The 16,637-nt window shown below is 36.4% G+C and overlaps 1 protein-coding gene and 1 pseudogene across 4 annotated transcripts in view; one reads left to right on the top strand and one right to left on the bottom strand.

The window, feature by feature from the left end:
* The window catches only part of FBXO11 (F-box protein 11), a 101,815-nt gene that overhangs the window by 68,098 nt on the left and 17,080 nt on the right, over nucleotides 1-16,637 (top strand). For all 4 annotated transcript variants that reach the window (XM_059659904.1, XM_059659906.1, XM_059659905.1 and 1 more), the window contains exons 5-11: nucleotides 529-658; nucleotides 1,864-1,947; nucleotides 2,026-2,158; nucleotides 3,664-3,770; nucleotides 3,853-3,964; nucleotides 4,042-4,148; nucleotides 4,232-4,369. In XM_059659904.1, the coding sequence (XP_059515887.1) occupies nucleotides 529-658; nucleotides 1,864-1,947; nucleotides 2,026-2,158; nucleotides 3,664-3,770; nucleotides 3,853-3,964; nucleotides 4,042-4,148; nucleotides 4,232-4,369 (811 nt within the window). The remainder of the gene's footprint in view (nucleotides 1-528; nucleotides 659-1,863; nucleotides 1,948-2,025; nucleotides 2,159-3,663; nucleotides 3,771-3,852; nucleotides 3,965-4,041; nucleotides 4,149-4,231; nucleotides 4,370-16,637) is intronic.
* On the bottom strand, nucleotides 15,071-15,171 carry LOC132214027 (U6 spliceosomal RNA; annotated as a pseudogene).

Here is a 16,637-nt window from a genome sequence, read left to right on the forward strand (position 1 = left end):
GTTGTAAAAAGTGAAAAGTTCCCTGGCTGGGTAGTTCAGTTGATTAGAGTGTTGTTCTGATATTTCAAGATTGCAGGTTCGATCCCCAGTCAGGTCACATACATGAAACAAGCAATGAATGCATTAATGGGTGGAACAGCAAATCAGTGTTTCTTTTTCTCTCTCCCTCCCTCCCCCTCATTCTCCTCTTTCTCTCTCCTCTCTTTCTATAAAACCAATAAATAAAAAGTGAAAAGAGCAGGATACAAATTTTTGTTTTTGTATGCTATATAAATCACAACTGTAACAAATGAAACTAACTGTAGATAAAAATAACTGAAAGGGGGGAAAAATGACTGAAAGGAAATATAGTAAGCTGTTAATAATAATGTATTGGAAGTGTAGGTTATCTCCTTCTTTGTACTTTTCTGTGTTTTACAATAGCTTGTGTGGTGCTAAAGGTAAACTATTTTAGTCCTCAAATAATTTTTTGTAGTTATTTAAAAGGCTACTTATGAATAACTCTTTTAATTCCTTTCCCACCTTTAGGAAACGATTATATATGGAAGTATTTGAATATACCCGTCCTATGATGCATCCTGAACCTGGCAAATTCTACCAGATTAATCCAGAAGAATATGAACATCCAAATCCTTGGAAAGAGAGTTTCCAGCAGTTGGTATGAAGTATAAATAGAAAATATTGCCTTATGTATTTAATATCTATGGAGATAAAATTTCCTTTCTAAAAAATTTAAACTCATGCAGGGAGATATTTATATTGTCATACAAACTTATCTTGTGAACCTTATGAAAAAGGGGAATGTTCCAGGTATTCCATGACTTACTGAGAGAGACATTTTGCTGCAGTCATGATGACAGGTGTAATGACTCTGATGAAGTAATAGATACTACAAAGGAATATTTATCACTGAACAAACACAGACATTTAACCTGACATCAAATAAAATAATTAAGAGTTTTTTGTTTTTCTTACTGGTTTCAGAGAGGGAGGAGAGAGAGAGAGAGAGAGAGAGAGAGAGAGAGAGAGAGAGAGAGAGAGAGAGAGAGAGAAATATCAATGATAAGAGAGAACCATTGAATGACTGCCTCCTGCACACCCCCCACTGGGAATAAAGCCCGCAACCCAGGCATGTGTCCTGATTGGGAATCAAACCATGACCTCCTGGTTCATAGGTAGACGCTCAACCACTGAGCCACGCCAGTCGAGCTAATTAAATTTGTTGGTGTGTTTTTTTAATTAATTTCAAGAATAGGTTTCAAGCCAGTGCACATTTATCAACCAACAAAATACTCAACAATTTCACTGCTGACATAATAGTCTAAACATTGACAGTAAACATCAGTAGCCTAGAAGCAGTTAATACTTTCTATGGTCTGTTTGAACTCTTGTTTAAATTATTGGTGTTCAATAGTTGTTTTAAAGTTTCACTTTTAGCGTAATTTTTATGTAGTCCTTTACAAATGGCTCTCAACTAGGATGATTTTGCTCCACAGGGCACATTTGACAACTTCTGGGGACATTTTTAATTATCACAACTGGAGAAGAGGATGCTACTGGTAGCTAGTGGGTAGAGACCAAGAATGCTACTGAGCATTCTATAATGCACAGGACAACCCCCACAACAAAGGAACTGTCTGTTCCAAAGTATTAGTAGTGCTGAAATTGAGAATCCTTGTCCTTTCTTACTGGATAGTACTGAATAATGTAAAATCTGGAACACCTTTTACATTGCACTGTGCAACAGAAAATTAGTTGAAATAATTGATTTTTTAATATATTTAATTTAAAATATTCATACAGAACTAAAATAGTTTAAAATGTAATGTCCTCTTTTTTTTTTTTTTTTTTTTTGACATTAAGTATAAAGGTGCACATGTAAAGCCAGGATTTGCTGAACATTTCTACAGTAACCCTGCAAGATATAAAGGAAGAGAAAATATGTTGGTATGTTTGATCTGTATTTTTATGGGATTTAAAATAGTAATTTTTCAGTTCTATAGTGACACTTTTATTTTTTTCTAGTATTATGATACAATTGAAGATGCCCTTGGTGGGGTACAAGAAGCTCATTTTGATGGACTTATCTTTGTTCATTCTGGAATATATACTGATGAATGGATATACATTGAATCTCCAATCACCATGATTGGTGCAGGTATTTTAAAATGCATTTTTATTAGAATTTTACCAATTTTACTTACATAATGGGTTTATAAAATGCTAGTGACTTAAAATTTAGGTAACTTTGACAATAGCTTAATGATAGGAAAGAATAAGAATTAAATATGCATATTTTATGTGATAGAAATGAAAACATGAGAATTCAGAAATTGTGGATGTGTCTTATTTCTTTTTAAGATGTATATATTTCTCACCCAGCTGGCATGGCTCAGTGGTTGAGCATGGACCTATGAACCCCAGGAGGTCACGATTTGATTCCCAGTCAGGGCATATGCCTAGGTTGCGGACTTGATCCCCAATGTGGGGCGTGTAGGAGGCAGCCAATCAGTAATTCTCTCTCATCATTGATGTTTCAAATCTCTCTCCCTCTCCCTCCCTCTCTGAAATCAATAAAAATATAATTTTTTTAAATGGGTATGTTTCTTGGTCACTACTTTGTCCAACTGCCTTAGTTAATCATTAAGGAAAGAAAAAATGTTTGTTAGCTTTATCTTAAATATTTTTGGGCTATATAAAAACTGCTTTTATGCTCAAGTTTCTAAGAATAAATGTAATAAAATATTTATTGAGCACTGATCAGTCATTTGAAGATTTATGCTATTTTTTTTAAGGGAGGAAGGAATAGGATGGGAGAGGGGAGGGGGAGGAAGGAGGGAGGGAGGAAGAGAGAGAGAGAGAGAGAGAAAGAGGGGGGGAGGAGGGAGGGAGGGAGGGAGGGAGGGAGAGAGAGAGAGAGAGAGAGAGAAACATCAATGATGAGAGAGAACCATTGATTGGCTGCCTCCTGCACACCCCACACTGGGGATCAATCCCGCAACCTGGGCATGTGACCTGACCAGGAATCAAACCATGACTTCCTGGTTCATAGATCAGTGTTTAACCAATGAGCCATACCAGCTGGGCGCTCTCTTATTTCTTAAGGATATAGTACATAGACCATTTTAAGATAGCTAATAATTATTACTTGTTAATAAAGTTTGCATTTACTACCCTTTCTGCTTTCCTCCCCCATTTCTACCATGAAGAAAAGTGAGGAGGGAGGGTGTAGAAAATTTCTGCCTATAGATTTTTATTACTTTCCAAATTAAGGCCAGTTTGGGAAATAAATGTCAATAAAGTGGTCTCTTTTGGATATTAAATACTATTTGCAGTTGAACCTTCTTAGAAGTATTATATATGGATTTCAATATGATACTCAAATAATATCTACATTAAATATGACTGCCTGTGGTAAAGGCCAGTGAAATATAGTTATCAATTAAATGAGTATTAGTCCTCTCTTCTCAGTATTTAAAAGTAATAACTTTTAAAAGTTCTTCCTCCAAAAAATACCCAACTTAAAACAATAAAAATGTTCTATATTACTAGTTTTGTAGCAAAGTATTACTGTATTTTTAAAGTGTATTTTTTTAAAGTTATTTTTAAATTTCTATTCATCTGTCTGATAAAGGTAATATGCTTTAAATATCTTCTCCACAGCACCTGGAAAAGTAGCAGACAAAGTTATAATTGAAAACACTAGAGATTCAACCTTTGTTTTTATGGAAGGTTCTGAGGATGCTTATGTTGGATATATGACAATAAGGGTAAGAAATTTTTAGATTTAAAATTATATGTTGAAATCATTAAAGCAGTGGTTGTTTATTTAACAAAATTTCTACTTTGCAGTTTAACCCTGATGACAAATCTGCTCAACACCACAATGCACACCACTGCTTAGAGATTACAGTAAATTGTAGTCCTATTATTGATCACTGTATCATCAGAAGTACATGTACAGGTTAGTGTTTCTTCATATTTTGTTATAAAATGAGTCTCTGGCCCAATAGGTTTTTAAATAAAGTATTTTCCTTACAGTTGGCTCTGCAGTATGTGTTAGTGGTCAAGGAGCCTGTCCTACTATCAAGCACTGTAATATCAGCGACTGTGAAAATGTTGGACTTTATATAACAGATCATGCACAGGTATTTTTTTAACTTTGTGGTTTTATTCTTTTAAAATATTTTTTCAAGTTTTACTAATGTTCATTTCTGATTATTTGTTGTAGGGAATATATGAAGATAATGAAATTTCCAATAATGCTTTGGCTGGGATTTGGGTTAAAAATCATGGAAACCCAATTATTAGACGGAATCATATTCATCATGGACGTGATGTTGGTGTGTTCACATTTGATCATGGCATGGTAAGAACGTTTTTAATGGAAATGCTGACCTCATATTAGTTAGATTTCAAATGGGTTTCAAGATTTTATAACCACCAAATTATTTGTTTCTATCATATGGTATAGGTTTAAAAGCAATTTCAACATTATATTTTAAAATCAATATACAATATTCTATAAATTTATGGTTCTCACACTGTAATCATATAGAAAAGATGGATTCCTAAGTGTGCAGAAAAATCATCCATATATTATAAATCAGAATTTTCAAGGATCAGACCCAGTATATGCATTTTTAATAAGCATCATAAGTGAGTTTAATACAGGTTGTTTATCAACTACACTTTGAAAAGTAATGGTTACATTATTAATTTGACTTCCATTTTACTCCTCTTAAAAAAATTTTAACTGGCAGAATGTTAGTAAGAGATACAGTGATAATAAAATATTAGCTATAATATTGTTATGCAAAAGTTAATTAGGCAGCTCTATGGATAATATGTTTTAAATACTACTATGTCATTTTACTCAATTTTCTAGGGACAGCCTTTTTGAGCTCTCTTAGGCTACAATGTCAAAATAATGTTCTTGGATGTCTGTTGGATATTGTTTTCATTTAATGTCTAATTTTCATTGAGGTAATTTTCAAGTCCTACTTATAGCATTGGCAGCATTTTTTATGAAATGGGAGCGGAGTGGGTGGTGACATGATGATACATAGGATCATGGTGAAGTTTTGTTTCTGTTATATAGTACTAGAGGCCTGGTGCACAATATTTGTGCACGGGGAGAGGGAGGAGGGGGTTCCTTAGCCCAGCCTGCACCCTTTTGCAATCTGGGACCACTGGCTCCTAACTGCTTATCTGCCTGCCTGATCACCCCTAACTGCCCTCCCCTGCCGACCTGGTCACCCCAACTGCCCTCCCCTGCTGGCCTGGTCGCCCCTAACCGCCTCTGCCTTGGCCTCCGCCACCGTGGCTTTGTCTGGGAGGACGTCCAGAAGACGTCTGGTCTAATTAGCATATTACCCTTTTATTAGTATAGATGAGTCAAGCAACTTGGGAACATTGGATGCACTTATACAAATTATCAGTTAATGAAGGAAATTTTTTCAACATTTGTACCTAAAACTCTAATGCAGAACTCTTTTTAAAACTGAACTAGACTATAAGAAGTTACCCTTTTATCAAGTTCTGATTTGAACTACTGGTAAATGGTTTCAGACCATTCAGTTCGTCATCATTTGTGGGGTAACTGTAACCTGAGAGAAACAGTTCACTTACAACTTGTGTTGTAGCATGGACCTGTTGATAAAAAAGCAGAGTGGAGATTACTGTTTGCCCTTTCCAACTAGAATAAAGAAACTGATATTTTGTTGCAAATTGTACTGTTTTCTCCAAGGATGTGGGGATTGGGGGATTTGAGCAAAGGTTTAGAGGATGTCAAAACATAAGAATCTTGAGACTCTGCCCTCCCTTAGAGGCCTGCATGGTTTTTATAGTTCCTAAATGGTCTCTTATTTTGTAATGGAACTATACTATGCTAGTATTTATTTGCCTTTGTTGCCTTTAGACTGCCCCAGAATTACATACTATTCAAGTACCATATTTATGCATGCCCCTGGTCTCATTCACAAATAATTTGAGGTACCAAGATAATTTTAACCTGGATAAATTTCCTCATTTTTAAAAGACCTATGATTATGTTTACTTACTAAAGTTCATCGTCATCATTTATTCATCATCACACACCCCCATACAGTTTATTTTTTATAAATTTGGGTTTGAAATTTTTATAACTGTTTTTAAACAACTCTAGGCAGTGCTACAGATAGATATTCCCATTAAGGATTAATAAAGAGATTTGTTAAGATAATACAGATTTGTAAGGGAAGGGTCAAAATAAAGTATATGTTGGGTCTGTTGTATGTTTTAGTATTGTGATACAATCCTTTAAAATCCTTCGATAGAATGTTCTTCTATTCCAAGGATATGGCAGGTCCTCGCATAATGTTGTTTTGTTGTAATGTTGATGAGGGGGCAAGGGAGATTCCATGCTGGGGCCACTGTCTGTGTGGAGTTTGCATGTTCTCCCCATATTTGCATGGGTTCTCCTCCCATGTCCCAAAGGTGTGCAGATTAGGTTAATCAGTGTCTAAATCGTGAGTGTGCCCTGAGGTGGAAGGACATCCTGTCCAGGTTTGGTTCTTCCTTGCTCCATGAGCTGCAGATAGGCTCTAGCCACCTGTGACCCTAAACTGGAACAAGCAGGTTGGAAAATAATCATCTTATTTTTATTAACCTTTCTTAAATGTATGTATAGCTCACATTTACTTCAGTGTCTAAAGTAAATGTTTTGTGTCTTAATTTAGAAATTTGATGATGTTTTTGTAACCAGAAATATGCTGTTGGAACTTAACTCTTGCTTATGTCAGCCAGTAGTTAAATTGGTTTCTTTATATGTCATCTTGCTTAAAATTGCAGTAAGGACTTAACTATATTCTTAAGGCTGTCTTCTCTGTATTGCACCCTATAATTGGTAGGACATCACTAAAGATAACCTTTTTAATAAAAAAAAAATAACCTTTTTAAAATTTGACTTTGTTTCTATAGAACTTCAAAGAACATCAGAATAGACATTTATTAGTTTTTGTGTTCTCCTCTATCTTTAAATATGTTATTTAATTATACTTATATTTTTATTCTCTGAAATTGTTTTTGTCTCTAACATACTTAGGATTTAAATTTCTGTACTTATAAGAATGAATCATAAAAGATTTTCAAAACTTTTTAAAGAAATTAATCTTTTTGTAAAAACCACCTCTAGCCGAAACCGGTTTGGCTCAGTGGATAGAGCATCAGCCTGTGGACTGAAGGGTCCCAGGTTCGATTCCGGTCAAGGGCATGTACCTTGGTTGCGGGTACATCCCCAGTGGGGGGTGTGCAGGAGGCAGCTGGTCAATGTTTCTCTCTCATCGATGTTTCTAACTCTCTCTCTCTCTCTCTCCTTTCCTCTCTGTAAAAACTCAATAAAATATATTTTTTAAAAAAAACCACCTCTAGGATTTCAAAAGGGAAGACTCCAGAATTTATCATTATTAACTACATGTTTAAACTTTGGAGTAAAGTATGAACTGCCCCTATGAAAAATGGGGAAGTAAACATACTTATATTTTAACCTATCTCTACCCCATTATTTATATTCTCATTTGTCTTCTGTAAAGGTTTATAACATTTATACTTATGGCTCTATGTTTACTCTATATTTATTTATCTTTAGACCTTTAATCAGAGTTTCTCCATTCCTGAATTTTTATTTTGATTTATTCTTGGAATGGCTGAGCTTTGTGATCTAGCCATTTTTTATTTTATTTTATTTTTAATACTAGAGGCCTGTTGCACGAAAAGATTCATGCAATAGGCCTTCCCTTCCCCTGGCTGCCGGCACCGGTTTTCCTCCAGCACCCAACACCCAGGCCTTCGCTCTGTCCAGAGCCGCCTTCAGCACCTTCTTTGTTGGCAGTTAATTTGCATATCTTGCTGATTAGCCAATGGGAGGCATTGCGAAGATACGGTCAATTACCCTGTTTGTCTGTTATTAGATTAGATATTTTTATTGATTTCAGAGAGGAAAGGAGAAGGAAAGAGAGAAACATCAGTGATGAGAGAGTCATTGGTGAGCTGCCTCCTGCATGGCCCCTACTGGGGATTGAGCCCAAAACCCGGGCATGTGCCCTTGACCAGAATCCAACCCAGGACCCTTCAGTCTGCAGGTCAATGCTCTATCCCAGTGGTCGGCAAACCGCGGCTCGCGAGCCACATGCAGCTCTTTGGCCCCTTGAGTGTGGCTCTTCCACAAAATACCACGTGCGGGTGTGCATGTACAGTGTGATTAAAACTTCGTGGCCCATGCGCAGAAGTCGGTTTTCGGCCTGGGCAAGTCTATTTTGAAGAAGTGGCGTTAGAAGAAGTGGGGTTACGTTCGCTGAGGTCGACCCCTCAGATTGAGGACGTTTTTAGCAAAGGCCAGCTTAGGAGTACCCTAATTAAGTTAATAACAATGTACCTACCTATAGAGTTTAAGTTTAAAAAATTTGGCTCTCAAAAGAAATTTCAATCGTTGTACTGTTGATATTTGGCTCTGTTGACTAATGAGTTTGCCGACCACTGCTCTCTTCACTTAGCCAAATCAGCTAGAACTAGCCGTTTTTTATTTTTTACCAGTTTCTGGTATTGTAGCCTTAAATTCTTGCCACTTGAAAGTGGCCTATCCATTAACTTTTAACTTGGCTGAGTGGTTAGTTTTTATTATACCTGTACTTTCGTTCCCTCTGAATTCTGTAGTCGTTTTTATATTTCTAACATTAAGTGTGGCAGAGAAGTCCAAGGTTTTTGGAGGGGGTGTTTTCCCTTTCTGGTCGAGATTTGCTTTTCTGCTTCAGTATCCAGATATGGGTTTTGTTGTTGTTAATGTTGTGTTTTACTTGTACTGTTTCTCTGTTCATATCTTTTCTTTAGAAACGTAGCTATCTTCTATTATCTATAGTCCTGTGATCTTTTACCTTAAGTTTTGTGTGATTTCTTCAAATCTGTGTTCTTTATTATATCCATAATTTTGTCTCTTTTTCTGTTTTGTTTTCAGTTGGTTTTTATCTCTAATTTTTTAATGAATTTTTATTTTATGGAATCTTTTTAACATACATAAAACCAGAAAGAATGGTATAATTAATCTACATATACCCACCTCCACCTTCAACAACTATCAATTCATGGCCATCTCTGTTTAATCTATACCTCTATGCTCACTTCTTACTCTCTTCTTTATTCTCTGGTTTATTTTGAAGCAAATGCTGACATCATTATCCCATCTGTAAATATTTCCGCATGTATCTTTAAAACTAGGGATTCTTTCTTTTTTCTGTCTTTCACATAACCAATTTCACAATGCCAATCTCACTGCTAAAAATAATGTTCACGCCCTGACCGGTTTGGCTCAGTGGATAGAGCGTCGGCCTGCCGACTCAAGGGTCCCAGGTTCGATTCCGGTCAAGGGCATGTACCTTGGTTGCGGGCACATCCCCAGTAGGAGGTGTGCAGGAGGCAGCTGATCGATGCTTCTCTCTCATCGATGTTTCTAACTCTCTATCCCTCTCCCTTCCTCTCTGTAAAAAATCAATAAAATATATTTTTTAAAAATAATAATAATGTTCACAGTTCCCCAATTATCTTTGTTTAATATTAAATCCATTGCAGAGTGTTATTTTTGTTCAATAACATTAAAATGCCATAATGATGCCAAATTGATATAAATTTTTTGAGGCAGCCTGGTCAGCATGGCTCAGTGGTTGAGTGTCAACCTCTGAACCAGGTGGTCACAGTTCAGTTCCCAGTCAGGGCACATGCCTGGGTTGCAGGCTTGATCCCCAGTAGGGGGCATGCAGAGACCTCTGATCATTGATTTTCTTTCATTATTGATGTTTCTCCCTCTCCCTTCCTCTCTGAAATCAATAAAAATAATAAAGTTTTTGAGACAGTTATTCTAAGTTTATGAATTTAAGTTATGACAGATTCTCTGTGTTGAAATCTGGCCATCCTTTCCCTTCTCCTCTCACTTTGCTTTGGATAGTCTTCCTTAGATAGGAAACTTAAGTTTTATATGACAGAAATTACACATAATGTAGTGTTTTCTTCAGATTTACTTCTTATGCCTGAAGTTATTTCTATGAAAATATTACTGTTTCCTCTTCTCCCGTGTTCTACTCATGCCCCACTAGATACCATCACTTTAGTAGATCATATTAGAACCTTCAGTTATTTAGGAGAAACTGCCTTGCTGAATCTTTAAGGTAACATTTGTGCTCTCAGCACCCTGCTCTTACTTATCCAGATTTCATAGTATTTGGCAGGTATTTTATAGATTATAGTTTGAAGTTGTAGAAGTTTATTTCAATGAAAATAGCATATTTTTTCTCCTTTTTGTTCTTTTGGGCATTGGGTTTGGAGAATTTTAAAGAGAAATACTTGAGTGCCTTTATATTTAATAAAGAATATTTCATTTCAAAAAAATTTTTAAGTCTTTAGTCTCATCTTTTATTTTTATATCAATGTTAAGTTTTAAATTGATAGGATGATAATTTGCAGTAATGTATCTGGCAGAAATTTAGAATTGCTTTTGCCTAGAAGTTTATGAGCTTTTATTTTAAATATAGAATAAACTATTAGTAATCTGGTATCTTCTGGTAGGGCAGTAAATCACATTATAAATGGGGTAAAATGTTCATGCCTTTGGAGTTATGCATAAATATTGGAGCTTTTGTGATTTGCATTTAAATTCTACCTACAGTCTGTATTATTAGACCATTTTGCACTAAAGGCATCTCTTAACAAAACACATGCATTTCATTAAAATGTATTTTAAAGCATAATTACATTAATTGATCCCTTTGACCCAGAATAATAATGAGATAGGTTTCCTTGTAAAATTATAAAACTATAAGTCAACCAGTGGTTCTTTCTGAATGTAATAAAGTCACAGTTATAGTAGAGGCTTATGGTTTTAAGACATGAAAAAAATGGGTTTTTGCTGCTTTTCTTGAAAGTTACCCTAAAACAATAGATAGACATTACAAACTCCATTGTTGATAGATGTAGGGGACATTTTTAACCATAATCTAAATTAAATATGGCCCTGACCGGGTAGCTCAGTTGGTTAGAGCATGATCCTGATATGCCAAAGTTGCGGGTTTGATCCTCGGTCAGGGCACATACAAGAATCAACCAATGAATGCATAAATGAGTGGAACTACAAATCCATATCTCTCTATGTCTGTCTGTCTCTCTCTCTCATAGCAATAAATAAAATTAAAATAAATTAAATATGGTAAGTGACCTTGTGCCTATTACCAGGGCAACCAGTCCACATTAGAGCAGGTTATAAAACCTGCTTGTATTTAGGAAGATAAGTTGGTAAACCTAAGTGGAATGTATATATGTTAGGTAATTTAACTGGTAGCAAGTTTAGGATAGATTATCACTAAAGATCTAAGCAAAGAAGAACAAAATTACTACTACAGGGAAAATAAAGAGTTGTGCAGCAAAGAATATATAGTTAAACTTGACAGCTCAGCTCTGACTAGCACACTAATCTAACCAAATTATGATATAACTACATTGGAAGAGCATATGGATGTTTGTGATGAGCAATAGAAATATAGGAAAGTTAAATTCTCATCTTCCATAATAGGAAGCCAGTAAATAATACCTAATACTGAAAACTCAAGATATAGTAATACAAATCTTTACTTAAAAATTAAATGCTAGATTGCGCTAGCCAGTTTGGCTCAGTGGATAGAGTGTCATCGTGCAGAACAAAGGGTCCCAGGTTCGAGTTTGATGAAGGGCTCATACCTCAGTTGCAGGCTCCTCCCTGTCCCAGGCCCTGGATGGGACATGTGCAGGAAGCAACTAATCGATGTGTTTCTCAGATCACATCGATGTTTCTATCTGTCTTCCCCTCTCTCTTCCACTCTGCCTAAACATCAGTGGAAAAATATTCTCGGGTGAGGATTAACCAAAAAAAAAAAAAAAATGGAGGTAGCTGAAAGAATTTAAAGTATAGGCCTCTGGGTGAGGGAAAATAAAGAGAGTGGTTTGCTGTTTGCCTAAATAAACTTGTGAATCTAGTTGACTCTCTCATTGTACAATTTTTTTTTTATTAGTTAAGGTATTACAAATGTGTCCTCATCCCCCCCATTAACCCCCAACCCCCCTCCCCCCCCCCCCCCCGCACACTCATGCTCCCATTACCCTATTGTCCATGTCCATTGGTTTGGCTTATATGCGTGTATACAAGTCCTTTGGTTGATCTCTTCCCCTTACCCCCTCTCTCCCCTACTATCCTTCTGGGGCTTGATAGCCTGATTGCTCTTTCTCAGTCTTTGGATCTGTCCCTTTTCATCAGTCTTTTTTCTTTATAATCCACAAATGAGTGAGATCATGTGGTAATTATCTTTCTCTGACTGGCTTATTTCACTTAGCATAATGCTCTCCAGTTCCATCCATGCTGTTGCAAAAGGCAAAAGGTCCTTCTTTTTTACCGCAGCATAGTATTCCATTGTGTAGATGTAACACAGTTTTCTAATCCACTCACCTGCTGATGGGCACTTAGGCTGTTTCCAAATCTTAGCTATGGTGAATTGTGCTGCTAAGAACATAGGGGTGCATATATCCTTTCTGATTGGCGTTTCTGGTTTCTTGGGATATATTCCTAGTAGTAGGATCACTGGGTCAAATGGGAGTTCCATTTTTAGTTTTTTTTGTTGTTTTTGTGTGTGTGTGTGTGTGTGTGTGTTTGTTTTTTTGTTTTTGTTTTTTTTTAAATATATATATTTTATTGATTTTTTTACAGAGAGGAAGGGAGAGGGGTAGAGAGCTAGAAACATCGATGAGAGAGAGACATCGATCAGCTGCCTCCTGCACACCCCTCACTGGGGAAGTGCCCGCAACCAAGGTACATGCCCTTGACTGGAATCGAACCCGGGACCTTTCAGTCCGCAGGCCGATGCTCTATCCACTGAGCCAAACCAGTCAAGGCCCATTTTTAGTTTTTTGAGGAAGCTCCATTCCGTTCTCCACAGTGGCTGCGCCAGTCTGCATTCCCACCAGCAGTGCAGAAGGGTTCCTTTTCTTCACATCCTCTCCAACACTTGTTTGTTGATTTGTTGATGATAGCCATTCTGACAGGTGTGAGATGATAATGCATTGTTGTTTTGGTTTGCATCTCTCGTATAATTAGTGACTTTGAGCATGTTTTCATATGTCTTTCGGCCTTCTGTATGTCCTCTTTCGAAAAGTGTCAATCTGTTCGGCTTGGGTATTTTTTCCTACCTTGTCTTCTAGCTCGCTGATGCAGTCCTCTGCTTCTAGTCTACTGTTGATGCTTTCTATTGAGTTCTTTATAGTAGTGATGTCATTTTTCATTTCTTCTTGGTTTTTCTTCATTTCCTCTTGGTTCTTACACATATTGTTGAATTTGTCTTCCATTCTTTTCATCCACCTTATGGCCATTTCTCTGAATTCTTTCTCTGACAGGTTGCTTGCCTCCATTGCGTCCATTTCGTTTACTTCCTTTTCTGATGATGCCTGTTTTTCTTTCATATGTGGGTTGGTTCTTTGTTTCACCATGATCTCTCTTCTCCAGGTGTTTAGTTATGTAGTTCTCTCTCTGCTTTCTGTGAGAAGAAGCAGTGCTCGTCTGAGTTCACGTAGTCATGCTGCTTGAGATCCATTGTTTCTCATTGTACAAAATTAAAGCCTAAAGGAAACAGAGAAAGAGCTTTCCCACATTTGAATACTTTTTAGTAAATATACAGCAAAGCATACTTGTAGTATTACTGTATGTTTAACTAGGATAGTTAGTACATGACAGTAGACTGCTATTGGAATCTTCATGGAAGCCCGATAAATAGCATACCTTTCCCTGCCCAGCTGCCGTGGCTCAGTGGTTGAGCATTGACCTATGAACCAGGAGGTCACAGTTCAGTTCCCCATCAGAGCACATGCCCGGGTTGCAGGCTTGATCCCCAGTGTGGGGCCTGCAGGAAGAGCCAATCAATGATTCTCTGTCATTAATCTTTTTCTCTCTTCCTCTCCCTTCCTCTCTCAAATCAATAAAAATATGGTTTTTTTTAAAATAGGATACCTTTACCTGCTACATTAATAAATTAAGAAATAAAGCCATGAAGTAGCAAGAGTAGGCTGAAATATTATCTTTATTGCTCTTAAAAGTTAAATTGGAAGATATGCTTAGAATGAAAACCAAATTGGGTCTGTTTAACTGAACCCCAAAATTAAATAGGCTTACCCACTTAGTCATAGGCAGTGTTTGTGAGTAGTAGCGGAAGGCATACTACCTTCTCTCTTCCATGAGGAAAAGGGTGAAGCTGAATTGAGCATACCCAGTTTATTCTTTCACAGGTTTACTAATCAGGTAAGTCATTTTAACTCTAGGCAGAGAGAGACTGAGAGACTAATTGAGCTCCCTTCTCAGTGATAAAAATATCAGAAAAATGTTTGTTTCAATAGAACATTAAGTTATATTAGTTTAGCCTCTTTTTAAATTTGGTTTTGTTTCTTTGATGCTCACTTTTGCCATAATAGTCTGTATCTTCACCCAGTTAACATTTATTAGGTATAAAATCAAAGAAGAAAAAACTCTTATATTTAAAGAAGCTATTTTTTATGTAATCCTCAATTTTAAAAAAATTATAATCCAAATATAAAGTGGTAAATTAAAAATAATTTACACTTTATCTCTGTAAAATGAAACCTGAAAGCTACTTCTGAATGTTATGCTCAAAAAACCATGTTTTTAAAGCATTAAATATGTATTGTACAACAGTATTCAAAATTACATCCTGTTTTAAACTCTTCTAGATTTCTATGCCAAAAAGTTTTTCACATCCTACTTGAGTGCTTGTTGTGTGTTTGTAATGTTTTGTATAGTTGGGTAGTTCTCTTCAGGAGCTTTTGATCAGGTACAAATGGATATGACAAATATAGAAACAGTACAGGCCAATACATGGAAGGTAGCATAAAAAAATACTTAATGCTAAAGGGAGCACGTTTAGTGTATGTGTGTGGTGAAAAGTCACAATTTTGCTATTGAGTGCCACACATTATTTCTTCTGAGCTAATCAAAGGGTGTGAGGACATTGGGGCACTGCACAATATGGAACTTTTAACAAATTTCTGTATAATCATTGTTCAGGGGCTATGCTAATCTCTGTATTCCAGTTTTAGTATGTGTGCTGCCAAAACAAGCATGAACACATTCAGTTTTTGAAGGGATAGACAAGGGAAATAAAATGGCTTTTTAGAAATGCCATCTTATAAGTCTTATTTTTTTGTAATACTCAATATTGATTGAGTCTTAGAATTTAAGATATCAGTATTAGAGTTCTTTTTTTTTAAATCTTCACCCGAGGATATTTTTCCATTGATTTTAGAGAGAGTAGAAGAGAAAGGGAAAGACAAGAGAGAAACATCGATGTGAGACAAACACATCTTTTGGTTGCCTCCTGCACATGCTCTGACCAGAGCCCAGCCGGGGAGGAGCCTGCAACCGAGGTTTGTGCCCTTGACCGGAATCGAACCCAGGATCCTTTTGTGCACAGGCCAATGTACTGTCCACAGAGCCAAACAGGCCAGGGCAGTGTTAGAGTACTCTTATTCTCATTACAGAATAAGTAAAACATCCATTGTAGAAAATTTAAGAAATTCAGAGCAGTTATAAAGGATACAAATATCATTGATAATATCACTACTCAAATGGTCATACCTTCATGTTTTTGTTTAATCCTTCAGGTTATTTTTCTTTAGTAAAATTCAGATCATATTTAATGTATACTACCTTGAAGCATATACTGTTCTTTTCATTTAACGTGATAGTGTGTAAACCTTGAGCATAAGTCTTCAAAAACATTTTATTTAGCTAGTTTACTATTATGAGGCTAGGATGAAAATTATTTTGTGTGTCTTTTTCTGTAGGCTCTGATTATATCCTTAGGTCAACTGTTTTTTTAATAAATCTTTATTGTTCAGATTATTACAGTTGTTCCTCTTTTTCACCCCATAGCTCCCCTCCACCTGGTTCCCACCCCACCTCCTGCCCTTACCCATCCCCCACTCCCTGTCCTCATCCATAAGTGTACGGTTTTTGTCCAGTCTCTTCCTGCACCTCCCACAGTCCCTTCCCCCTGAGAATTGTCAGTCCACTCCCTTTCTATGCCCCTGATTTTATTCTATTCACCAGTTTATTCTGTTGGTCAGATTTTTTATTCACTTGATTTTTAGATTCACTTGTTGATAGATACTTATTTGTTGTCACTTTGTTGTTCATAATTTTTATCTTTACTTTTTCTTCTTCCTCTTCTTAAAGAATACCCTTCAGCATTTCATATAATACTGGTTTGGTGGTGATGAACTCCTTTAGCTTGTTCTTATCTGTGAAGCTCTTTATCTGACCTTCAATTCTAAATAAAGCTTTGATGGGTAGAGTAATCTTGGTTGTAGGTTCTTGGTATTCATCACTTTGAGTATTTCTTGCTACTCCCTTCTGGCCTTCATAGTTTCTGTTGAGAAATCAGCTGATAGTCGTATGGGTACTCCCTTGTAGGTAACTAATTGTTTTTCTCTTGCTGCTTTTAAGATTCTCTCTTTGTCTTTTGCCCTTGGCATTTTAATTATGATGTGTCTTGGTGTGGTCCTCTTTGGATTCCTTTTGTTTGGGG

The sequence above is a fragment of the Myotis daubentonii genome, chromosome 12 (assembly GCF_963259705.1).
Source record: "Myotis daubentonii chromosome 12, mMyoDau2.1, whole genome shotgun sequence".
Lineage (NCBI taxonomy): Eukaryota > Metazoa > Chordata > Mammalia > Chiroptera > Vespertilionidae > Myotis > Myotis daubentonii.